General features: G+C 40.9%; 2 protein-coding genes across 5 annotated transcripts in view; one reads left to right on the top strand and one right to left on the bottom strand.

Annotated features, from left to right (window-relative positions):
• Nucleotides 1–26,912, top strand: part of LOC135206733 (cohesin subunit SA-2-like) — a 307,211-nt gene that overhangs the window by 13,006 nt on the left and 267,293 nt on the right. The gene's annotated exons all lie outside the window — the stretch shown is intronic.
• Nucleotides 210–26,260, bottom strand: LOC135206734 (2-Hydroxyacid oxidase 1-like). Of its 2 annotated transcripts, none has more exons than XM_064238205.1 (10): nucleotides 26,165–26,260; nucleotides 23,951–24,139; nucleotides 23,620–23,771; nucleotides 22,750–22,870; nucleotides 19,427–19,561; nucleotides 9,220–9,354; nucleotides 8,845–8,977; nucleotides 1,437–1,553; nucleotides 715–826; nucleotides 210–421 (listed from the first exon to the last, which is right to left on the bottom strand). In XM_064238205.1, the coding sequence occupies exons 2-10, from the start codon at nucleotides 24,085–24,087 to the stop codon at nucleotides 354–356; spliced, it is 1,110 nt and encodes a 369-aa protein (XP_064094275.1). In that variant the 5' UTR covers nucleotides 24,088–24,139; nucleotides 26,165–26,260; the 3' UTR covers nucleotides 210–353. The 2 variants fall into 2 exon arrangements, with proteins under 2 accessions (XP_064094275.1, XP_064094276.1); XM_064238206.1 differs by having other exon boundaries at nucleotides 23,620–23,667.

Here is a 26,912-nt window from a genome sequence, read left to right as displayed (position 1 = left end):
ATCTAATAGTTGCATTACAGATGCTTAGTATTCAGTCATTAGGTTCTAGAAATAGTATTGTTTGGCAGTTGAAGATATGAACTTTAGGGAAATTGATAGTAAATGAATTAACAATGGTTTTGAGATACTAAGATTTTAGAGTCATAACAGCTTAGGCTAATAGTATTCTAGTGATTGTCAGATTTTTTTAAGGCTAAGAAGAGAATATGTGACATATATCCTCTTTGGGTCAGTTTTTATTACATTTCATATACTGTACACAACTTTAATTTATGGTAATTAGTTTTTCGTTTGCTTTTTCATCCATATGTTTTAAGAAATTATCTCTCGTGTTTGACCTAATGTCATTTCTTTTATAATCGAGAGTAATGCTCCTTGCGAATGACCATGTCTTGTGAAATGTCATCAATTGTAGCACAGCCTGAAAAGAGTATGAGGAAAATAATTAGTGATTTTACCTAAGATGAGGTTATTTAATTCAGAGGTGGTGTTGTGAGCAAGATTCATTAATGTCGTTTGTGCTTGGGTTGGTCATGTGGTATGGACTTTAATGTGAGCAAAATTAACAGTTAACAGTGGGAATCCTTAGACATTAAGACATGGAATTATGACATTCAGCCAGAGATCAGCCTGTTGAAATGAGTATTGTAACAAAATGTAAATCAGCTCCACATTATGGTACCTATGTAATATTTTATATTTCATTTTTTTTACCTGAGAGCGCCATAGCAGATTCAAGTTCCTTTTGTAAAATTTCCAGTACTTTGTATGCCCCTTCTTCACCACCACATGCCAAACCCCACAACAAAGGTCGTCCTAAGAATACCTGTAAATAGTTTGTAATGGGATATAGTATACAAGTCAGTAAATGCAAAAAGAATTGAGTATCACTGCATGCACTGTAGTAATCTTCCAAATTAAGAGATATTGACCTCTTTTGGTCACGATAAATGTCATTTTTTGCCACATCTGTATGAACTAATAACCTCATGGGTAGTTTGTAAGGTTGGAATGAATATTTCCTTCAGAGCTGTTGTAAGTCACCAGTACATAGTGATGTTATAAAGCTTCACTTTGCTTAGCTAGTCAGTGATGTGATATACTGCAGCATTGGATGACAGGCTTAACCCTTTAACATTCCCTAATTCTTTATAGGCCTACTAGATAAGTAGCTTAGAAATGTGCAAGGTAAGTTACTAATATATTAGCTATGGAATATTAGATTATGTTTTAAGGGATTGTTATTTTATATATTTTATTAATGATCCTGTTTCCTCTTTTCTCTTCAGTTTTTAGTTAGAAATAGGAAAGGTTATGTGTTACTTAATTCAGTTTCGTCCCTCAATTATCCTGGAGTGAGGATAACTTTCTCATAATACTGTTGTATGCTAGGGTGAGGAACTGCTGTTCTATTGTAGGTTTCAAAGGTTTCTTACCATTTTTGCCCCAAGAGCCAATGCTTTGAAGATGTCAGTTCCCTGTGAAAATCCTCCATCCACATACACCTCACACTGTCCATTTAAAGCTTTCACAACTTCTGGTAATGCTTCAATCTGTGAAAAGTACCAGGACAGTATATACTGTTGATATCGACCTTAAATCTATTACATTGATATTGGTTAGTCATCTTTCCCCAGAGCTTATTCTAAGACACATTTGTTATTTATATACTAGTAGTTTACAATAATTTCTGTCATATAAGGCACACCCATACTGCGGCATGCATAATCTGGAAAGATAAAAATAACACCTTTTCTTTTATCTTCTCAACCCTACCTCTTATATGTTATTTTGAAGCTTCTGACCCACCAGTATTTAAATATTACTGGTAGAAAGAAGGTAATTATGTACACATTGTGAATATATATAAGTCTTATTAAAACTCAGTAGTGTTGATGTGTATGATGCATAAGATGGTTTACTATGTTGTGTGCAACAAATAAAATGGAAAGTTTGCCATTAAGTTTTTACCAAAGGATATGAATTGAAAACAAATACTACTATAAGTCAAAATGTGACATATCATCAAAGATCTGATCATAAAGCCTGATATATTTGCTGTGAAGGAGAGAAACTGAAGATATATTGATTGCAAAACTGTAGTCTTTACTAACTGAATCGTAATGGCTCCGTAAGTGTCAAGAAGGTTCTAATAATTAAGTAAATGGGGAATGAGTTAGGTGGAAGAGGTGTTTGGAATTCAGTTTACCAGAACCAAATATTCAAAATAACTAGCTGCTGGTAGCCTGTGTTCTAAACTTGGCACTGATCTTGGTTACATAAGGCGTGGGTTGATTTACTATGATGGCTAGGTAAAAACTGCCTAATACTATGCAAGAAAATACAGTTTAAATTTTCTCTGTAGTTGAAGAAAAGACTTCAGTTGTGTACTTTTTACATAAAGTTAGATTTGTTCATGAAACTTACCTGTCAGATATATATATAGCTGTATTTTCTGAAGTCCGACAGAATTTTAAAAACTTCCGACACACGCAGTGGTCGGCCAGGTGGTTAGTACCCATTCCCGCCGCTGGGAGGCGGGTATCAGGAACCATTTCCATTTTCTATTCATAATTTTTCTGTCGCCGGTGCTGAAAACACCTGTTTTCAGTACCTCCGTCTTAGGATTTTGGAAACTTCATTGCCGCTAAGTATCCTAATTGTCTTTTGATTTATTTACTTGGATTTGTGGCTAGGCATACGCAATCTTAAATTGATTTGAATTTGATTCATTTTTGCTTAAAATATCTGAATCTAGTTAGGCTAGTTTCAGACGGGGTTGTCTGCAAAGATAGGGTGTGGCTACCGAAAGCTTCGGTAGATCCGCACTTGGTATGTACGAGGGGTATGGGTCTTCCTTCTTTGTTGAGATTTGTCATGTAAGGAGTGTGAGACTTTGTCTATTCCGTAAGGAAGATGTATGATTCGTATGTACGCAATTAATCAGTAAACATGTCTAATTCCGTAAGGAAGACGTATGATTCGTATGTACGCAATTAATCAGTAACAAAAGTCAGGGTAGTGAACCTGCTAACCTTCCTGTAGACTTTATTTTGCCTAACCTTGTAGTATGGCCTACGGGCTATGAATATGTCTACGAGAGTTGCTCGCTCTCATTCATTGCTGTGAAGTGCTACTTCTGTAATTGTTACTCCTAACCCTGCAGTATTGCCTTCGGGCCCTAAGCAGTGTCTGTAGAGGAATTGCCCTTTCTCTGATACTCTTTCGATTCGTAACTTAGAATCGAAAGTGCTTGCTTTAGAGAGTAAAAGTGAAGTGCAGAAGTGCAGTGATACCCCTTGTGTAGTGGAGGGTGCGTCAGATCGGCCTCGTTTCGCCTCTAGGCCGGGACCTCTGCTTGACTCCCAGGACCCGGGGAGGGAGCATGTCGAAAGCCTAAGGAGGGTTACAAGGAACCCCCACCGATCTGGCGTGCCTTCGGCAGTTTCTGATGAAAATCCCCAGACTGCCAAAGTGCGTGCGCGTGCACGAATCCTGAAAGTTTGCTTCTCGTCCTCCGAAGCGTCCTCTCCGTGCAGGGGTTGGAGCTTTCGGAAGGACTCGCGCCCTCTAAATAGAAGCTTTATAGAAGAGGACGCTTCACGTCCTCTCTCTCTCTCTCTCTCTCTCGTTATGCGTTTCAGTGAGAAGTAAGAAGGCGAACGTCGCCTGAACTCGTGTCCGTCTTTCCACCGAGAAATACGTAAAAGAAGTCATAGTAGCAGGAAGCTTTTGAGAGCGGACGCCTGGGACGCTCGGATGGACTCCAGGCGCGTGCGGGTGCACGCCAAGCGCGCTCCGCGCGCGCCAGTGGACGCCGAGCGCGCTCCAGTGGACGCCGAGCGTGCACCAGCGCACGCCAGGTGTGTCGCCTGGCTGAACGTTTCTGTTGAACTCTTCAAGCTCTTGTTTCAGATTTGGGCCTAAAGAATTTTTACCTCTACCTTCGGTGATACCTTCTACCTCACCTGCAAAGAATGTGAAGTCGGCAGTGCTTCAGAGGAAGCTTAAAGTGAACAGACAACTTCTTCTTCGAAACCCAGCAAGACATCGGGTTTCGTGAATTCAAAAGGTCTCTGTCAATTAATATTGCTTTTCGCATAGGTGGATGGAGTTAAGGAAGATCTCGTTTGCTCTACCGCAACCTTTGCCATTCTGCCAATAAATTTAAGTTGCCACTACCGCAGTCAAGACTTTGCGATAAGGCAGTTACGGGTTATGTAAGGCTCGATGTCCTGCACGTCAGGACTCTCGCAACGTTCTGTAGGATTCTTGCAAAGGCACTCATCAAAAGGACGCTCTTCAGGAAAGCGCAAGACAGGACTTCCTTTGCCATACTGCCAATAATTTTAAGCTTTAGCAGGCATTAGTTGTGATACGGGAGAGGAAGCTGGTTGGAGAGTTTCTTCCTCTTCCCAGGATAATTTTCCAAGCTTTTTAGCCCATCTGAAAGGGTTTTTCAGATGATAGATTTTGTTAGTTTCTAGTCGGGACTACGCTGCCGAATTGAACATCGTCGTTCTACTTGCCGTAAGCCCAGTCTCTTAACAGGATTCTTGCCCCTTCCTCGTTTGAGACGGGAATCGGAAAAATTAAATGCTCGACTCCCTGGATTACGTTTTGTCAATTCAGTGACTTTCCCCCATTGACAATATACTTTCGTTTTGTCAAGTAAGTGGGTATCCCCTCTTTGACAAAATATCTCTTTGTCCCGTAAATGGGTTAGTTCTCATTGACAAACATCTCATTAACTTGATATGGCGTAAGCGAATAAGCTCTTATTGACAAGATTCGGAAGAGCTCTCATTCGTCATTCGCAGACTCGTACAAGAAATAGACTTGTAGACTACGTCAATGAACGCATATGTCCAATAACATAAGAAGCTTGAGCTGACTGCTTCGACTGCTTCGATTCTCTTAAGTTTTGTTCATGAAACTTGCCTGTCAGATATGTATGTAGCTGTATTTCCGAATTCAGCTATATATATGTCTGCCAGGTAAGTAGGAACAAGCTTTATTGTGATATAATTTCATTTTTTGCCTTGCGTTATTTTACTTCTGGTTGGTTCAAGTCATATACGCTTGCTGTAGTTACCTCTTCGGATGGCAACCGAGAGGTCTATTGTCTATTTTAAGGACATTTAATCGTTACTCCCTGCAGCCTTCCAGGAGTTTCCGATTTATCTTTTACCGTTATATGGTAGTGTTCTGACGACACAAACGCATCTATATATTTAGCGTTTTCTGTTTCGCTTAAATATACCAGCTTGAGAGTCTTTTTGCTCAAAAATAACGGACCTATTTCTTCGTAGAATAGGGTAGCTGGCAACCCAGACATAAAGTTAAGAGACGACGTTCGTAAGCTGCTTGCTGCTGCTGTCACGCTGTGTCTGTCCTCCAGTCCAACCGAGCCAGTAACAGATCGTGCGCTATCATGCGCGGTAGGTTACGTCTCTCTCTCCTGCGCGATTGACTGATTAACCGTATCTCTGTGCTGACGGTTACGTCTCTCCTGCGGGATTGACTGACTAACTGTATCTCTGTCCTACAATCACGGACTTTAGCCTAAGATTGAGGGGATTTCTTACGTGAATGAATAACGTTGCATTCGTTTGCCTTACTATGTTCAACAGAGTTATCTCTTAATCCTTTCGGTGCTCGTTACCGCACGGTATGGAACTACGAGTCTACCGCAACATTGCACTTTTATTTGCTCTCCTGCTTAGGCAAAGCGCAGCCTTATTTAGGGAAGTAAGCATACTCGGGGAGGGAATGGATGAGCTTGCTGGGGACCGTTTCCTTCCTGAAGAAGTTTGTTTCCCCGAATAGACTGCAATTCAGACCACAGTTTTTTCCTACGGGAAAACTGAAATATTATTCTAGATTTAGGAATGATTCTGAACATCTCTCAGTGCGTCTATCACCTGAGTGATAGAAAGAAGGTGCCGGACATCTGGATAGGGTTTCAGATGTCCTGGATCTTAATCTGAAAGAAGTAAAAGCGATTCGGTAGTCCCTCCAGTCCTCGAAACGAGTTTTTGGGAACCAGTGGTCCAGATCAACTCTGATATTCCACAGCTCTCTCATATCTTAAGAAGTATCTTCTCTCGGTCCTTGTTCGAGTTTACGAGAAAGAGCCTATTATAACAACAGGCGTAAAATGTAACGATCCTCTACAGGTTCGTTACAGGATTGCAAAAGTCCGTACGAATCGTCTCGATCGACGGCAGCAACTATTCACTTCCGAGTGGAATCTTTCTTTAGAAGTAAGTTGAGAGTTGTGTAGACTTTAGGGACGCCCTTTCATTCTTCTCTTCGATATGTTGAGGACGAAGAGGCGGCTTCTCTGCTCCCTTATTCTCGATCCGGGATCGGTACCATTAAACGCCATCCTATGATATTGAACGGGGATGGATGTTTAGTCTCTTTTCCCCTTTTTCAATCACTTAGGAAATGTAATAAGAGGATTTATGACGTCACAGGGAGCGACAATGACGCTGATCGCCCCATGTTGGCCTTCAGAATCCTGGATTCACAGAGGGTCACATACTTCCTAGTTCACTTTCCAAGGACCTTTTCCGAGAGAGTCGGTCTACTCTAACTCGAAAGGTACCTATAACCTCTCCGCTCTGAGTCTGACTACGTTCAGACTATCGAGATGTTGACAGGAATAAGATTACCGTCTTCCATTTCCGTCTGAAGAATGGGATAAGCTGGCAGTCACAACTATTAAAGAATATGCAAATATGTTGTTGACGGCCTTTGGGCTCAGAGATTTGCGTCTGTCAAACAACAAAGCCCTTCACGATCTTTGAGTTCTGTGGAATCTCGAAACTCGCTCACCATCTACTTTTTGTCTCACCTGTTTTCTCGGAGTCAGACACTCGTGCGAGATCAGGCGACATATAGTAGCCCTGAGTTTCTTGTTGACGAAGTCGGTTCCGTTTATACACCCCCGATGATCGTGTAACATGAGACCAGGTTGGACTGTCAGGCATTCTTCCTTCGGGACTGAATCGCCTTTTTGCTCCTCGCTCCTTTCTCCTGGCACCAGAAGCTCGAGTCAGGAGTTGATTCGCTGACGACGTTGGGTTGCGTTGATACACCCCCAAGGTTTGCTTAGATTGAATCGCCCAGGCAGTCCAGACACTCATCCTTCAGCGAAGAATAGTGCCTTATGGTCTTCAGGGTACAGCCTTGCTGTCCTTGATTCGTCTGACTGGTCAACTGGTCGGTCACCTGACTTTAGTACAGACGGACTGACTGTGCATGTCCAGATCGAAGCTTTCAATATGGAACTTAGACGTAGTATGAAGTTCTTGATGTTAAAACATTCGAACCTCTCCTACCTGTTAACTTCTTGCATGTGATCAGGAAGGCCTTCTTCTAACCACCCTAGATACGACAAAGAGGGTTAGTGAAATTTTAAGCCATCGTCACAAGTTTTGGCTTTAGAGAACACAAAGGCGGTGTGCTCTCTAAGCCTTCCGTTGTGGCCTAAGAATGGAAACCCGTTTTGTCCTTGGGCCAGGAGCTTGGAAGCAAGGATGGCACAAGTTAGTGGGCAGGAGCCAGAGAGAGTCCTGTGCCCTGTCGGGTCTCTCAAGTTTTATCTACATAAAACTCAAGAAAGTCGAAGTCATTCGGGCAATCTGCAGTGTTCCGAAAAGACCAGACTTGCCCATATCGAAGAACACCCTGGCTTTAGTGTTAAGGAGTTCTTTCAAAAAATGCTCCTTCATTGTGTTTGCACAAAGATTTGAAATCTTTTTATCTGAATGCTCACGAGGTGAGGGCGCGGCCTTGGAAGCATTTCAACAGAGCATGGCACTCAGCAACATCCTGAGTACCATGTTTTAGCGAAGCAACTCTTGTGTTCACTTCACACTCCCTGCGAGATGTGAAGATGGCATATGAGATCTGCTGCTCGCTAGGGCCATACGTGTCTGCAGACACAATCTTGGGGGCAAGAAGTACCACTCATCCTATCCTGTAGAAATGGTTAGGAAGAGCTCTTAATTTAGTTGATGAGTCGCCGACAACGGCGACTTCTTAACTCTTAAGCCTTAGTTAAAACACCTTAACTTTGGCTAGGTTGGTCAGGTGGTGATATATATATATATATATATATATATATATATATATATCTTATATATATATATATTATATATTTATTTTACTTCTTAGCCCTCATGGTATGGTCAATATGGTCTAGTCACGTCGTGGTCTCGCCCCTGTTGACAGATCATCTGGAGTGCACCAGCTATATAGGTCTCTACCTCGCTGGCAACTCTAGTAGCACAAGCAGACTTACGTGGCAGTAACCACGAAGCCAGCTATGCTAACAGGTGGAACCAAGATGTAAATCATCTGCATGCATTTGTTTCCTAAAAATCCTTCTATTCTGTCCCTTCCCACCTCCAAAGGTGGGATTCAGCTATATATATATCTGACAGGTAAGTTTTCATGAACAAATGATATTGTTATGATACAATAAAGTTTGTTCATACTTACCTGGCAGATATATATAATCAAGTACCACCCACCTCCTCCCCTCAGGGGACAGTGGAAATAAAAATTATGAATAGAAAATGGGAATGGTTCCTGATACCCGCCTCCCAGCGGCGGGAATGGGTACTAACCACCTGGCCGACCACTGACTTTTGCCCTTGTGTCGGAAGTTTTTAAAATTCTGTCGGACTTCAGAAAATACAGCTATATATATATCTGCCAGGTAAGTATGAACAAACTTTATTGTATCATAATATCATTTTTATAGTAATACAATTGCATGAAACTTAAGATGCTCTTGTTAAATTAATAATGAATTTTAAGGAGACTCACTGAGGGTGGCACACCGTCCACTTGCCGTGCTCCATGATTTGAGACCCATATAGCTGATGCTCCAGCGTTCTGGCCTAAAATGGCATCTTCTCCAGTTAAAATGCCTTTTAGAACTATGGGTAGATTGGTTATCCTGTATAAATGAGCAATGAATGATGAAATTTTGGATAAATTTAATTTGAAACTAGATTCATTTTTATTTCACTATGCACCTTATGCTATATTGTGTTATAGTTTAGTTATCAGTAGTTTGCAGAAAACCTTACAACTCTACCAAAAGAATTGCTTTTATGAAAGGAGTAAGATTATTGAAAAAGAATAATCTGTGGTTGTACACAATATTTTTTTTTACAGTAGGGTTTTTTTTTATCTTACCTTTTCAGCCATTTTACATCATTCCAAGTTAAGGATGGATCAAAAAGTGATTTCACATATTCATTAATACCAGATCCACCAGCCGATTTGTTCACTAAGTTAGATTTGTCATCATCTGTTTGGAAGTTGGCCATTCTGGAAGGAGAATATTACTTGCCTTGATTTTTTTTTTTATTGTCTTCAGAGTAGTAAATTGTTGTAAGCTAATTATTATTGTTGTTTAGTTGGATCCGACTCATTAAGGTTTTCAGTTGAACTTAACTTTCCTTCTATAGGTTGTTCTGAAATTGATTGCATAGATTAGATACAAAAAGGATATCAAAAGCATTAGAACTAGGATATGTTAAGAAGCTAGTGAAGTTGACAAGTTGTTTCAGATGTGACAGCACTATAGAATTTTAAGAGTGTAAATGGACATTGTATCGAGCAATACTAGTATGTAATGAGTTCTCTCTGCTATGCTTCCTTTTTACCATTGCTGTTTAATTCTTTCATAACATGCTTCAACAGCCTTATCCTATGTAATTTTCAAAGTAGTGCATCGTCTTTTGCATGTTGTACATTCCGTACCAGTGCTAGTTCAACAGATTGAAACTTAAGAAATGAGAACACCAGGTTTTCTATGAATATACATTTTCCATCCCTCTACTTCGCCCAACCCCCACCAGGGGACGATAGGTACAGACACATGTAGATTGTCAGTATACTTCTGTTGCTGGTTTTGATAACAGTTCAACAGATTGTATCGGTTTTCTGTTGTTCTGTTCTTTTATGTTTTGAATATTCAGTTGGTATGAACTTGTAAGGTAAAAGTTGCCATAATAGGCATTAGTATTCCAGTTTAATTGACCCTCTTGATATGTTTTAGCTGAGGAAAAGGGTTATGATTGGATAATTGTATGAATCGTAGCTGAACAAAATTTGGTTATTGATCATGAATGGAGAGAGCTTGTTAGGTTGTCAAGTATATCTTAGTTTTACCAGACCACTGAGCTGATTAACAGCTCTCCTGGGGCTGGCCCGAAGGATTAGATATTTTTATGTGTCTAGGAACAAACTGGTCACCTAGCAACGGGACCTACAGCTTATTGTGGGATCCAAACCACATTATACTGAGAAATGAATTTTAATCACCAGAAATAAATTCCTCTGATTTTGCATTTGCCAAGCTGAGAATTGAACTTTGGACCACCGGATTGGTAGCCGAGTGCGAAAATCACTCTTCCAACAAGGAACTTGTTAGGTTGTAGAAACAACTGTAGAGGATAATACTGGTAAGACTTGAGTTCAAGGGATGCATGTCTTGTCTGCTTCCCCATTTAGTAACTGGTTAGGTCCTCTGCTGCTTCTCTTCGATCTGTTACTCCAAATGAGCTTCCCATCGATTCAGGGCATTATCTTTGCCTTATTTTAGGCTAAGGACAGCTATTGGCTAGGGCTTTACATACAACATTATCTTTTCCAAGCCTGGAGTCACTAGGGCTTAAGGAAGTTGACCCCTTGGAAGTTTGTACTGTCTGTAAGGAATGTTAGATTTTGTACATGAACTTCCCTGCCAGATATATACTTAGCTATAGTCTCCGACGTTCCGACAGAATTTCAAATCTCGCGGCACACGCGACAGGTAGGTCAGGTGGTCTACCTTACCCGCCGCTGGGTGGCGGGCGTATGAACCAATCTATCTCTCCAGCCAGATTTTTTTCTGTCGCTGAAGCGATAACAACTGTTGTCGGTTCATTCCGATATATTCTTCATTTCTCGCTTGCCTGGAGATTGATTTGGACATTTTGGTGACGTATTCGCTCTATGTTGGCTTGGCATACGCTGATTGTGGACCGTTATTGACTTTGCGCTGGATTTTCCTGTAGAATGTCTGATTTTGATTCTGTTTCCAAAACTCCGGTTTTGTTTAGAGTATGTTTGACCGATGGATGTAAGGTGAGGTTACCGAAAGCTGCGGTTGACCCTCACACTTTCTGTGTTAAATGTAGGGGGAATGAATGTTCGTTTAGTAACCCGTGTCAAGAGTGTGAGGTTTTGAACGAAGATGAATATAAGGCTCTTTCTTCTTATATTAGGAAACTTGAAAGGGATAGGGTACGTAAAGCTTCTTCAAGGAGTTCGAGCAGGTCGAGAATGAGTGAGAATGAAACTAACATTAATGTAGTTTTAGAACCTTCCTCCCAGGTCTCAGCTCCTGCTCCCCGCACCGAAGCCGTAGATTCGTCTTCGGAGGCGGCGGCCTCAAAAGCTTCCTTGTGTTCTAAGGAAGACAAGAATCTTCGTACTGATCAAGGTAAGAGTGTCAGTGATGATAAGTGCAGTGTACCCAGTGATGTGGAGGGTGCGTCTGACCGGCTCCTTAGTGCCTCCAGGCCTAGACCTCTTCCAGACTCCCAGTTCCAGTGGAGGAGGAAAGTCGAAAGCCGCAGGAGGGCTAGGGAGAGCCCCCACCGGTCAGGCGTCCCCTCGGCAGATCCTGAAGTTCGCTCCCAGGCTGCCTTGGATCGTAAGAAGAAGAATATTCTTCGCCAGTGTTTTTCGTCATCCTCTTCTCCTTCGCCGAAGCGTGGTTGGAGCTCTAAGGAGGCGTCACGCCCGTTGAAGAGGGCTGCGGAGGCTCCCTTCAGTACGTTAGCGTCCAGCCCAGAAGACTTTTCTGATGTAGCTTCCTTGCAAGCAAAGAAGCCTAGGAGATCCGGTGGTGATCGCCCTCTTTCTCCCGCGCCTCGCGCTGAGCTTGCTTCGGAAGAAGATCCTGGGGACTCTCCTTCTCGAGTGCTAGCGGGCCTACAAGCTCAGATCACAGCCTTGGCGGACTCCTTGGCATCGAGATCGCGTAGAAGGAAGGATTTGTCTCTCCCGATCAAGAGATCCGAGGCGCGTTTCGTCGGAAGAGCGCTCTCCTTGTAATCGGCGTTCTCCTTCTTTTGAGGATTCTTCTACACATCGTAACATTTCACGAGAGGAACACCACTCCCGCTCGGAGGTGTCGAGACGCCATTCGACGGATAGGCGCTCCTTGGACTATGAAGATATTTCCCCAAATCGGATTCCTGCCTCGGGTAGACGCTCAGCCCTTCTGTTTCTCCTTCTTCTAGAGTTCGTGCAAGAAGAGAGAGTCGCTCAGGTCATAGAAGACTTAGTTCGTCGTCTCCGTCTCATCTTTCTTCTCCTCGTCTTCTCAGAGAACCTAGGGAATGCCCTTCTGAAAGTAGGCGCACTTCTCCTTCCGACTACTGTAGTCGGGCGTCGGATAACGTGACTGGTAGGCGCTCATCGCATGGAGTTCGCTCCTCCCCTGTAGACATCAAGAGTCTAGTAGGAGCCCTGCTCCTGGTAAGCGTCATTCTTTTAGTAGCTGTTCTCCTGGAGAAAGACACCTTGATCCTCGTTTGCTTCGTTCTCCTAGTAGGCGCTCTTCGTTCTCGAGACTCCCTACTCCTGATCGGTCTCCTCTTGCGAGAAGTCAAGAACGCCTCAAGCGCCCTGATTCTGTTAGGCGCTCGGAGCCTTACAGACGTTCTCCCCTTGGTAAGGACCAAGATCTCGCAGAACGCCCTGTTCCGTTTAAGCGCTCGGAGCGTAGCAGCCGCTCTCCGCTTCGTAGGCATCAAGAGCCTCTCAAGCGCCCTGCTCCTAAAAGGCGCCCTATTTTTAGCAAAGTTTCGCCGCTTGGTAGGCGCCAGGATTCCACTAAGCGCCCTGTGACAGATAGGCGCTCGGCGCCTAGTAGCCGCTCTCCTCACGATCGGCGCCAGGATCTTAGCAGGCGCTCTCCCTCTCGTAGTTTCCCTAGGGATAGACGTGGTCTTTCTAGAGAAAGGAGTCCTTCCTCTTTTGCTGTTAAGAGTTTGTCTGCATTTAGGAAGGAAAGGAATGCGAGTTTAGACAAGAATTTTCGGATAAGCGTCCTTCTTTTACAACTCGTCGTTCTCCTGTACGCCTCTCTACTTTGGAATCTTCTCCTCATTCAAGACGTTTGTCTCCTTCATCGCACTGTACCCCAGCTAGGAAATCATCTAAGGATTCTCATAAGGATCCTCATCCCCGTTCTCCTCCTCAAGAAGACCAGGAAGCCTCTGAGGAAGAAACTAATACATCGGCAACAGTTTCTTCGTACAAGAAGCTCACAGAGCTTCTCCTTCAGGAGTTCGGAGAGTCTTTGAGCCCTACTGCTCCTCCTTCTCCACACTCGTTGTTCTCCACAGCGAAAGCAACGAAAGGATCTTCGTGTGTGAGAATGAAACCGACTCTTTCTATGAAGAAAGCGCTCAAGAGTTTCGGTTCATGGATGCGTACTAAAGAAGAAGCGGGGAAAACAATGTTTGCCTTCCCTCCGTCGAAGCTTTCAGGACGGACAGGATTTTGGTATGAGACAGGAGAACCCTTGGGACTGGGCCTTCCGTCTTCAGCTGACGCAGATTTTTCGGCACTAGTAGACGCCACTAGAAGATCAGCTTTGAATTCGGCCAAAACTACGTGGCAATGAATGAAATAGATCACATTCTAAAAAGGCATTTTTTAGAGTCTTGGAAGTTTTCAACTTTCTCGATTGGTCCCTCGGAGTCCTAGCCAAGAAACTCAAGGACCGGACACGTTTTCTCCGGAGGATTTGAATTGTGTCTTATCCTGTATGGATAAATCGGTGAGGGAATGGGGTGGCCAGCGAAATAGCTTCACTGTTTGAGCAGGGGTCTTGAAGAAAAGATCAGTATTTTGCTCATTTTTAACAAAGTCGGTCTCACATGCTCAGAGATCGTCTTTGCTTTTTGCCCCTCTCTCTACACAGCTGTTTCCTAAACACCTGGTTCAAGACATTTCGAAGGCTCTCTCTGCCAAAGCTACGCAGGACCTTCTAGCGCAGTCTGCAAGGAAGCCGCGCCCTACCTTCCAGACTAAGACAAAGAAAGCTAAGCCGACCTCTCAGGAACCCTTTCGAGGGGCATCTACCTCTAGATCCTCTTCGTTCAGAGGTCGGAAACCAAATAGAAGAGGGAGGACTTTTACGAAGTCAATTAAACCTCCCAAGTAAGACTCAAGTCCTTCAGACAACTGTAGGCGCCAGGCTTTTACAGTTTGCAGAAGTCTGGGCCCAGAAAGACGCAGATGCCTGGACCCTGTCAATTTTGAGGAAGGGCTATCTAATCCCGTTCTCTTCGAGGCCTCCCTTGACGAATACCCCGAGGGAGTTGACGGCCAGATACAGGGACCCCATCATGAATCAAGCCCTCCGACTAGCGGTAGATCAGATGCTGGAAAAGGAGGCGATCGAACTAGTGGCAGATCATCTTTCGGCAGGCTTTTACAACCGCCTGTTCCTAGTTCCGAATCCTCAGGGGGATGGAGACCGGTGTTGGATGTAAGCGCCCTGAACTTCTTCGTCGAAAAGAAGAAGTTCACGATGGAGACCACTGCCTCGGTGTTAGCAGCACTCCGTCCAGGGGACTGGATGGTGTCCTTGGACTTACAGGACGCTTACTTCCACGTACCAATCCATCCTTCCTCGAGGAAGTTTCTAAGATTCATGATGGGGGGAAGAATCTTCCAATTCAGGGCCCTGTGTTTTGGCCTCTCCACGGCCCCCCAAGTCTTTACGGCCATCATGAGGAATGTGGCACAATGGCTTCACCTAGAAGGGGTGAGGATTTCGCTCTATCTCGACGATTGGCTTATAAGGGCCAATTCCAGAGATCGTTGTCTGAAGGACTTGAAGAAAACCCTGGATTTGACTTATTCCTTAGGACTTCTGGTCAATCTGCAGAAGTCAAGTCTGATTCCCGCTCAAGAGTGCGGGTTTATCTGGGGATCCAGATGAACTCTCTGAGTTTTTCGGCTTTTCCGTAACAGGAGAGGATGCCCGGGGACTCGAAAAGTAACAACCTTCTTAGGGAAAGAAGTATGCACAGTGAGGGAGTGGATGAGTCTGCTGGGACGCTCTCCTCACTGGAGCAATTTGTTTCCCTAGGAAGGTTGCACCTGAGACCGCTCCAATTCTTTCTTCATCGGAATTGGAGTCGTCCTTCTCAGGATTTGAAGTTCTCCCTGTCAATTACTCTTCAAATCAAGAAGGAGTTAGCATGGTGGGCGGATCCCGACAAGTTCTCGCAGGGACTGCCGCTTCAATCCCAGAACCCCAGCCTGGTGTTGTTCTCCGATGCGTCGGAAACAGGTTGGGGGGCGACTCTGGGAAACCAAGGAGGTGTCAGGAACCTGGATGGGGGACCAGTCTTCCTGGCACATCAACAGGAAAGAACTAATAGCCGTGTGGCTTGCTCTGAAGGAGTTCGAGTCAGATGTGACAGGAGCAGTTGTGCAAATAAACTCGGACAACACCACGGCTCTGGCATACATCAGGAAACAGGGGGGGACGCATTCCTTCTCTCTGTACGAAACAGCAAGAGATCTTCTGTGGACAGAAGAAAGGGGGATAAAACTTCTCACCAGATTCGTACAGGGAGAAAGGAATGTAAGGGCAGATCTCCTCAGCAGGAAAGATCAGGTCCTTCCCACAGAGTGGACTCTGCACCAAGATGTTTGCCAGAGCCTTTGGAAGTTGTGGGGCAGGCCTCTCTTAGACCTGTTTGCAACTTCAAAGAACAAAAGACTGGATCTGTATTGCTCGCCCATCTCGGATCCAGGAGCAATAGGGATAGACGCTCTCCTACTCGATTGGAAAGGACTCGATGTATACGCGTTTCCCCCCTTCAAGATTCTGGGGTTGACTTTAAAAAAGTTCGCAGAGTCAGATTCCGCGAGGATGACTTTGATAGCTCCCTTTTGGCCAGCACAAGATTGGTTCACAGAGGTGCTGGAATGGCTAGTGGATTTTCCAAGATCGCTTCCTCTAAGGAGCGATCTACTCAGACAGCCCCACTTCGACAGGTACCACAAAAACCTCCCCGCTCTCAGTCTGACTGGCTTCAGACTGTCCAGAAACTGGTCAGAGCGAAAGGCTTTTCGTCAGCAGCTGCTAAGCAATCGCTAGAGCGAGGAGGTCTTCCACCTTACGAGTGTACCAATCGAAGTGGGATGTCTTCAGAAGATGGTGCAAGAGGAATAACGTTTCCTCTTCCAGTACCTCTGTGAATCAAATTGCAGACTTCTTTTTATCTTAAGACAAGAATGTGGCTTAGTCGTTTCGACGATTAAAGGCTATCGTAGTATGTTGGCGAATGTCTTCAGGCACAGGGGCCTCAACTTATCGGAAGATAAGGACCTACAGGACCTTATTAGGTCTTTTAATACAACGAAAATGCAGTATCCTAAGACACCTAGCTGGAATTTGGATGTAGTCCTTCAATTCCTTGGGTCCTCTAGGTTTGAACCCCCTAATTCAGCCTCATTCAGAGACCTTACCAGGAAGACTCTGTTTTTGATGGCTCTAGCTTCCGCCAGAAGAGTGAGTGAGCTTCAGGCGATTGATGGTAATGTGGGTTTTAAGGAGGACTCTCTCATTTGCTCTTTCCTTCCTGGTTTTCTTGCAAAGAATGAGAACCCATCAAGTCCATGGCCCAAGAACTTCGAGATTCGTGGGTTATCTTCTTTGGTAGGAGAAGAACCCGAGAGAACTCTTTGCCCAGTGAGAATGGTGAAATACTACCTTAGAAGAAAAGAGCAACTGAAAGCCAACCGAGAGGTCCTGTGGTGTTCAGTAAAAGAGCCTACTCGTCCATTGTCGAAGAACGCATTGTCCTTCTTCTTGAGAAGCCTCATCAAAGAAGCACACGGATCCTGCAGAGAAGAACATCTTAGGCTTCTTAAAGTGAAAGCACACGAAGTAAGAGCCATAGCAACTTCTCTTGCTTTCAACAAGAATATGTCCGTGCGAAATCTGATGGAGACAACATTCTGGAGATGTCAGTCAGTGTTCGCGAACCACTACTTACGTGATGTGAGAATCACTTACGAAAAATGCTTCGCCTTGGGCCCGTACGTATCTGCGGATTCAGTGCTGGGGCAGGGAGCTGGAACTCATCCTGTTTAGTAGTATAAATTTTTCCCCCTTGTATTTGTTGTTGTTGGTTGCCTTAAAGAGGATGCATGAAGGCATCTCTTTAGGTCGTAATACTAATCTTTAGTAGTTTGGTTAGGTGGTCTGATGAGTGTGGCTCCTTGCAGTAGTAGTGGTTAGGACCTGTTAAGATAGGGACGAACTCCCTTTAACAGGATCCGACTTGGATTCTACCACACAAAGGGATCACATATCCCAGTGGTAGATCCGAGAGTCTTTCAGCATCAGGTCACGTCCTAGCTGTAGCTCTCCAGGCAACGCAGACTCAGAGACAATATCAATGAAGTCTTCTGCCTGAACAGGTAAGAACCAAGGTTATTTATATCCTACAACATCAGTTGTTTCTTATCTCTCCTTATTACTTTAGCTGTCTCTTACCCTCCACCAAGGGTGCCAATCAGCTAAGTATATATCTGGCAGGGAAGTTCATGTACAAAAATGATATTGTTAAACTATAATAAAGTTTTGTACATACTTACCTGGCAGATATATACGTCTAATGGCCCACCCAGCCTCCCCTCAGGAGACAGGTGAAAGAAAAAAAAAAAAAATCTGGCTGGAGAGATAGATTGGTTCATACGCCCGCCACCCAGCGGCGGGTAAGGTAGACCACCTGACCTACCTGTCGCGTGTGCCGCGAGATTTGAAATTCTGTCGGAACGTCGGAGACTATAGCTAAGTATATATCTGCCAGGTAAGTATGTACAAAACTTTATTGTAGTTTAACAATATCATATTACACTACAAGAGTTCTGTGTTTAGTAATTTGAAAACGGGAGTTTCTGAAGAGTAAGAATGTAATACCCTTTTCATTAGACTTTTGGTTAAGGACTTTTCATGCTAATTTCTATCCTTAATGGAAGGTAAGCCACTTTGCATGTGAGCAATTGCTACAACTTTTAAATTTGGAAAAAAACTTATATTCGGATAAGATATTGAAGTTATGCAGTGGCATGGTAATCTTGTATTTGTTTTCGTTTATCTTTATGGTGCTTAGATTAAATACGATCATTGCAGAGCATTAACTCTTCTGGTTTGTGCAGGGGTTATTATGTCCTCTTAAGGCAGCATAATAGCCTATGGATGGAATTCACTGGTTAAAACAAACACTTGTTTTGTTCAAAATATTTTGTTACTAACTAGCCCTTGAAGGACTGGCTGATTTTCACTTTACCCACCTCGCTTTTCAAATGTGAGAACCAGCTATATAATGGAGAAGGGAGGTTCATTTAAAAGATATAAATACTTAAGATTTATTTTTTAAATACCTCTCCATTATATAAATTGCCCTCCCTACCTTCCCATCTTTAAAGTGGACAGAAATAGACTGACCAGCTGTGAGTGTTTGTACCTATTGGTGCCCTGATGGTGCCTGGGGGAAGTAGATGGATAGAAGATGGGTATATAGTATAGAAAACCGAGTGTTTTCTTCTTTTTTTTGTTTTTGTTTTTGTTTAGTTTGTTTTTTGTTTCAATCTGTCAAACTACTGCTTGTGTGGAAGGAAGAGCTATATACTATAATAGAGAGGTAAGTATTTAGAAAGTAAATCTTGAATTAATTATGTAAACATATTTATACATATTTTTCCCATGTCTATTTTCTTTTGTTTCATCAACTTTTTAGCAGATGGTTTCTTTCATCAAATTACTGTTTACATATTTCTATGGCAATTGCACCACTGTTTTTCATCTTTGTTAGGCTAATCTGTACTCTTCAGATAACACTTTCTCTTGTCATTCTTCATCTCAAGTTCATTATCATTCTTTTCATGCAGATGCTCTCAAGAAAAGATTTTGCAATGGAAAAAAGAGAAGAGATTGAATAAATCAGATCAGAGGTATTGCATGCTAAGAACTGCTTCAGGATTTTATTAAAGAATAAAGAGAAGAGATTGAATAAATCAAATTCGAGGTATTGCATGCCAAGAACTGCTTCAGGGCAGGAAACTTATGAATCATTGTTATTGTGTATCTGTCTTAGCAGTATATACTGAATTTGACCAACTGAATAGATGATACGTACAAAGTGTAGGTTTCTTTATACTATATTTTACTGTTTTAGTGGACTAATGGCAAGAGCAAATCTATGTAGTTCAATATTTCTTGATCATGTAGTATTTGATTTTCATACAGAACTAAGGTGATGTGCAGTTTTTGATTGTTCTGAAATGCAAAAAAAATTATTTGGCTTACCTAAGATGTGGTGGAAGTGTAAATTTATTTCTCACATCTGCTCGTCGTATTCCAAATTCTGGGGCATCAACTGTTAACACTAATGCAGTGTATCCTGCTGCCTCAGCTCTTTTCACCAAATTTGATGTCACATTTCTGTTAATTATATAAAAGATAAAATATATTGGTATTAAATCATAAGTAGTTTACAGAAATGTTAGTGTTTTCTCAGTAAAATGATATCATAGTACTCAGCAATAATAGGCATGAGATTTATGATTGTTTCTAAAGGTAATCCTTTTTACCTTTAGAAAAAAATCATCAGTTTGGACCTTGCCAAAATTCTGGTCACGTAGTTGATAAAGTCATATCTTTAACTCCAATTGCAATATGACTGAATATCCTTTGTGGTATTACACATAGAAAATCAAACAAAACATGAATCTGCGCAAAAAGTAGCTGTTCGAACGCAGAACAAACCTTTGGTCTTGACAAAAGGAAAATCTTCTAGTGCCAGCTGGAAACCAGTTAAAACAATCAAAGATTCTAATCCCCTTTCCTTCCCCCTCCTCTTAGTATGCAAGGAAAGTGTGTCATTATCATTTGAAAACTGTCAGAAATGACAATAAAAGAAGGAGGAAAACTTTCAGTATGTACTTAGTGTTAGGATACCACAAAGATTTATCTTCCATCTTAGGAGCTTTTACCTCATTTTCCCTAGCAACCTCACATTTGTTACTAACTCCTCTTTACTCACTAGCTTGCTGTGATTCTCAAGCAGCTTGCATACATTCTCTTTCTCCCCTGCCTTATCTGCCCCCAGACTTTATTTAGTTTGTTAGGTTTCACTTCTTCCCAAAGCATCAGGGATAAAATCTCTTGAATCCATAACATTTAAATTCTTTCAGCACTCCTTGATTGTCCTGTTCGGGAAAGTATATGGACTCTGAACCAAGCTCTTCATTGTCTTCTGGTAGTAGACCTTAAGTGCTGTGATGATGCCGTGGTCTGTGGGCTGGATGAAAGAAGTGGTGGTAGGAGGTAAAAACAAATTCTTTAGTGTTGTGACACCACTTGTCCGTGGCTTTGGAAAAATTTGGAGCACTGTCAGTAAGGTAGAGGAATTTGTTTGGCATTCAATTAAAGGTCTTGTGAAATCTTTGCAGTCTTTTAGGTATGGTTTATGCCCTGAAGGTGCTCTGATGTTAAGTACTTCAGTGGCCATAGATTCTGTTAATAGTAAATCATCAAGGGGATCAGGTTCACATCTTCAGCCCGGGAAAGCTTTAGAAGGATTTCACCAGTCCCTAGCAGCCTTGAATCCTGGTTCAGTCATCTTTTCCTGTGTGATGAAGTCTTGTTAAGCTTTTTCTCTAAGTCCTATGTTGTTTGATGTTCAAGGCTTGCTTGATATGGTAATCACCATCATGAAAGTTGCTGTAAGATCTCTTAGGAGGCTGGGTTGTCTCATCAACCCTTGCAGCTGCTCCTGGTGTCTATTAGAAAACCAACCTCAGCACTTCTTAAAAGACTCATACCAAGTTTGACTTGTAGTAAAGTACCCTTGTAATCTGGTCCGTCAACAACAAAAGTTGTGCCCTTGCACAAGCCCTGTGATATGTTTAGCTATTCATTGTCTTTCCTATCGGACAAGACTGCTGTCTTTGCTTCCTTTTAGCATGTAGGCAAAAAATAAAATACTCAACAATCACATAGGTAGGCTCAACTGTATGTGTGGGTAAAGTAAACTGGAGTAAACAATATTTTTTAAAACTTGTACTACTGTATTTCTGTTGTCCGTGTACAGAATGATGTTAGATAAATGGCAAGAACATGTCATCTGCTTCTTTGTTGTTTTCATGGACAAAGGTATCAAGAACGAGGACCAGCTGAGCAGTTTTAGATTTAACTGTTGATTTCCAGGGTCTTGTTTCAGTCAGGGGTTGAAGTAGTTCTTGAGTACAGTAGATATTTCTGAAATTTTCTTTTTTCTTTTTTCAAATCTATGGCAATACTGAGTTTTGCAACTAGTCCTTTCTAAGAGTTTATGAAAATGGAAAGTATTACAACTCTTTAATGTGCTGTCCCTGATAGAGTACAAGGTGGCATGTTTGCTTCTACTACCTTACTAGCAGTCTTCCTTACTTCTTTTTGGTAACTGCTTTTCCTTGTGAAATGCTTTTTTTTTTTAAGCTGAGAAGTTGAAGTGTTCAATAAAAATTTAGAGCTGCTAGATTGAATTGTGTCTATCTGGTCACACCTAACAATTAGTAGAACTGCCTGCCTCATTTTCTGTAACTGAAGAGTACTCCAGTGTGCCTATTTTAGAATTTTGGGCAACATTTTAAAGATTAGCTCATTTTTCTCAGTACCACTCTTGCATACTATTCATTGCTGAAGTCTCTATCCACTTGCACCACACATTCAATATTAACTCAAGTAATAGTTCAGCTTCCTGTTGTTTAGAAAGATATGGACTGTGAGTTTACTTTTTATCCTGTTATAAAAGACGCACAGTCCCAACAGCACAAATTACAATAAATCTGAGGTGATGGGATCAAGAGCTCAAACTAGAATGTTAATACTGGAATATAGATTCAAACAGTTAGTGGAATTATGACTGTTTATATGACTTACTCAAAGTGGTATGTATACCAGGAAAAATCTCATGCTGTGAGAGTTCATTGCCCTGGGGTTTATTTCCCATATTTAAGTAGTAAGGGTAGTACTATAAAGTTCAAAAGGAACTACTGCACTGTGGGTGTCTATATTTGACATCAGTTAAACAAAGAATGCCAGAATGATTGGTTGTTTGTTGTCAGTCTTTTCACCTTCTGGTAGTCATACCATTATATAATACGTATTGTATTAGCTGCTCATAAATGTAAGAAAGGGAAAATGTAAACTAATAGGCCAGGAGGTTTTCTTCTTTATAATTTGACTTAAATGGTGTAGAATGACCTTCTTACTTAGGTTAAGGCAGACCATCAAATACTGAAATCTCCTCACATACAGGATTGGAATAGAGGAACCTGAACTAGTTATATATTTTCTGTTTTAATATAATGTATTGGTGTTTATTGTGGAGTTTTGAAACTTTAAAAACAGAAGGCAACTTGAATGCATTAAAACGTAGGGATACTGTTAAATTCAGTTTATGCAGATTGTACCGTGGCTTTTCTTGCAAAAATAGGATGAAAAACACAGGTGAAATTGTTATATTTTTGAAAGTTGTTTTGGTGTGACAGAAAATAACCTAGATTAGAAGTTGTTCTGCCCCATAACATGTTGGAGCTTTTGAATGTCAGTATCTTAGCTTATAAAGTATAGCTATGCCTACTTACCTGTCCTTATAAATGTACAACTGGAAAAAACGGAGTGTATTTGGAGAATTTGCTACAATTTCTTCGATGCTGCTTGTTGCAATTGTGCTAAGGGTGAATGCTGTTCCAATTCTTGCTGCAGCTGGTGACAGATAGACAGTACAGTAGATTAAAACCTGCATGCATCCCTCTGTAATAGGGACTGGATATCGTCACATTTTTGAGTGTGTACTTTGACCTTGTTATTGGGTGCACTATCTTGCTAGAACTTATTTATACTAAAAGCAAAATTTTAAAAATTCACTAATTTAAAGGCTCTTGTTATAACATATTTTATTACTTTTATAATTCTGATCAGTTACAAAGTACTGCTTAGTCCCCTACAATCGTTTGTGAGTAGTATAGTTTGAGATTTACATATTAGGTAGGCCTCTTAGATTAATTTTAAACAGGAAAATTTATGGAACTACCGTAATGGATTTAAAACTATGGAAATTTGGTTAAAACCTTGACTGATTATGGTAATTTTTTGGAATGTATTCTGTATAATACTTTTTATCCTGTTTACTGGAGATGCTAAGTTGAACAGTTTGATGCAAAACCATAATTGATATATATTGAACAGTTTGATGGAAAACCATTACGTATTGATATATGGTTAATAGTGAAAGCTGCATTTAGATATATATGTTGACTTGTAAGGCATCATAAAATAAATATGCATACATTATAGACTTAAATCTCATATTTTTGTGGAAAATGCATGATTTTCTTGAGCTTTTGGAGTCAGTACTTTGCAACCAATGAAAATTTTTTTAAATTTTATTTTGAATACCATTCCTCAACACAAAGTGTATAGCTTAGGATACCAGCTGCATAAAAATTAATTACCTTTAGCCGAGGCATTTTCTCCTTCGGGAGCTGCCATTTTCTGCATTGCTGTTGGGGCAATACCAAAAGGAACATTTACCTTGTGCCCCAGAATGCTGGTTTTGAGGTTTCGGTTTGAGACATCTCTAAGGAATCGAGGCCTGATATACCATCTACAGGATAATTAGGAGTTGGGTTACCTATTGACTTTATTCTTATTGAAAATGTTAGTGTAATAAGTACTATAAGCAATTTTGTTCTGACTACTGTATTTGAAATTAGTTGATGTATTACATTAATCCCTGGAAATTAACAACAGTTAACTTGAGTACATTGTATAAGAGTAAAATACCTGTTAATAGCTTCCTTATTTTCCTGAAGAGTAATTTCTTGTGTTGCTCCTGAACGGTAGTAATCAAGTGCATTCTGAGGTAAAAGTTTGTGTGCTTCTTTTTCAAAGTCACTGACACAGACAAGTTTGGAATTCATATTTAGACTGCAGTTCGTAATCTTTTTATATGCAGCCTGTATATTCTTCTCACTGGAACAGAGGGGTTTCCAATCATATTAGGTTGGGCATGACATAATGATATTTCTATAGAGGACTTTGCACTTAGCAAAGTGAATGATGGAGAAACTATGAGTTTGGTGGTTTTTACAAAACAGGTAATATGGCAGGTGTGGAGGGGGTTTAGGGTTATGGACACTGCCATATGTCAGTTAAAAGAATATGTCAGAATTTGATGGTTAGGTTGGAAAATTTAAGCACAACTTTGTTGCCTTAGAAAGGTCAAATGATTTTTTTTTTTTTTTTCCAAAACCAGTGACTATCAGTTGCACTAAGGGCTTTGGCGCACTGGTTTCTTATTGGCATGATCTATGGAGATTGGTAGTTACCATTGTAGAGTCCCTTTGAGGGCCATTATTATCCTGTGGCAACTTGAACCAGAACACTTAAAGAGTGGACCACTGTAGCTTGTGTAGGGACAAATTTGGGATGGTGTTTGCTGGTCCATTGTGTCTACAATTGTGCCAGTAATTTTCTACAAGGTGGTAAACTGCAATGAATTCTTATAGGTTCCCAGGGATGACTCCAATATAAGTTATTCTAAGTCTGTCCTTTAACCAAAAAGTAATTAAAAATGAGAGTCAAGAAGGTTTTTGAAAGCTCTTCTGTAACTTACATTTAATGTATGCTGTTACCTAGCTCTCATCAAAAGATAATGCTTTTGTTGGAATTAACAGAGGAGACGGGATTATAAGTTTAATTTTTTTTAATATACCTAGGTCATACCCAATTACTAGGAAGAAAGTGTTCCTAGACATTCAACATTGTGAAACAAAAATTTAGACTTTGATGTTCAGATGCTTTTCAACTTATGTTGGGGCCATATTCTGGCAATCTCATCTTAAGTTGTAAAAGGATACTGTGTTGCACTTAATGAACATCTCAGCACAGCCTAACTTATAAATCCTTAAGCATCAACCATAGCTTACACATGAAAACAATAAGTTTCAACGTTGAGTTTCTTTTCTTCAGCACTGAACAAAAACAAGGTGTAAAAGGCAAATATACTAAATGCTAATTGGGAAAGCTGTAAATTTACAGATGAGGAAAAGAGAAGAGAAAAATGCTATAGCAGAAAACATTAGTATTTGGCTACCACAAACCTCCACCAAGGCTGAGCAAAAGATCTGCCTTTCCTTTCAATAGGGACCATCTTTTGGTTGATCACACTTTCTTCAAAATCTATAAGTTAACATTTTGCATAATTCTACTAACAAAGAACAAACGACCCACCCCTTCACCACCAAACATTAAAAACATCTTCCTTGGCACAGATATTTTGCTAACTTTGATGAGCAAATGTACTGCAGTTTTTTTGTTATCCCCTTGATAAACAAACAAATGCTCCTGAAATTTAGGCTAGACTGGAGATTATTATGTTGCATATTTGCATGTGATCTGGAGTCTACTTGTTTAATAAAATGATAAGGGGGTGTGATAACAGTGTTATAGTAGTTGTCACTAACAGGTAGTATATAATCAAGACTTAACATGCTTTGTATGTGATGATGCATAATTATTAATGATTTCTTCACTGTGATGTTCTTTCATAGAGTGACACTCCTGCAGTGACTGGGCAGTGCAAAATTGCCAGAAATCTCTGAGAATGTATTTAGGAGTATTAATTCTTAAGAACTTTGACTATTGGATTTATAATTAAGTGCAGTATAGATTGTTTCCTAGATGGATTAGGATAGTAAGTGTTTATGAGAACAAGTGTGTGTTGCATAGTAAATATACTTTGCTTTTGAGATTACTTGTAAACTTAACTTTCAAGGCTAAGAAATTTAATATTGAATGTTCATCAAAGCTTCATGTATATTTTATAACAAATATGATAATATGTAGTAGGAAAGTGATAATTTTTTTTGTAAGTATTGTCATTTTAAACACAGAAACTCGGCACTGGATTAAGTAGCAATATAGACTAATAATGAATAGTGCAATAGCTATGTCAGTTTATGAAAGAACTTGACTACAGTGTAGTATAAAACTTACTGTCCAGTAGCTGCCACTTCAGCCAGCTGACTGTTCCCAAATCTTTACTTGGAGTATGGCATTTCAAGGTCATGGAGTTGCCAAACAGTGGTTTTTATCTTGTTTTTCCAATCGCTATCAGTACTTTTGATGAGGGTTTTGTGAAGTTCTTCAAAATCATTTTAAAAGAGCAGTTGATAAGTATTTTGTATGAGAGATATTGCTACATCTATCCTTGAAATAGTTAATTGCAAGTCAAATATTCATTACATTCTTGAAAGAAATGTTAGTAGAACTGTTTACTTTCTCTTGTTTGGTACCGGTGTTTACTGGTTGTGAAAAATAATGTTTGTTCCTGTTTCTGTTATCTTTCACATAAATGTCAATGATGAATTTCCATATATTGTAAAGGGTTGTGAATTATTTGAGCATTCAGTCTTCATTGACTTTCTTTTTTGTGAATACCTTTTTAGTAAATACCTTCTTGCTAGTTACTACCTCCCTTTAAGCTGTTACATTCTTTTTAGTGACCACATTTGTTTTCATGACTAGCTTTTTCTGTTGTACCTACTCTCTTAACAGGAATTACCATCCTTTTGTAGTGTCTGTCTAGTAGCTATTTTTTAGTAACCATCTTCTCTGTAGGGACTATTATCTTCTAGTGGTTGGCATCTTTTTATGACTGCATTGTTTTCTCAGTTACTATGTACTTTCTTTTTGGTGACTTCTGGTGACTACTGTTGTGTACCAGAGTACTAGTAATGACCTT

Source organism: Macrobrachium nipponense, chromosome 31 (assembly GCF_015104395.2).
Source record: "Macrobrachium nipponense isolate FS-2020 chromosome 31, ASM1510439v2, whole genome shotgun sequence".
In the NCBI taxonomy this organism is placed as follows: domain Eukaryota; kingdom Metazoa; phylum Arthropoda; class Malacostraca; order Decapoda; family Palaemonidae; genus Macrobrachium; species Macrobrachium nipponense.
The sequence above is the reverse complement of the archived record's forward strand: the minus strand, read 5'-3'. Positions and strand labels throughout refer to the sequence as shown.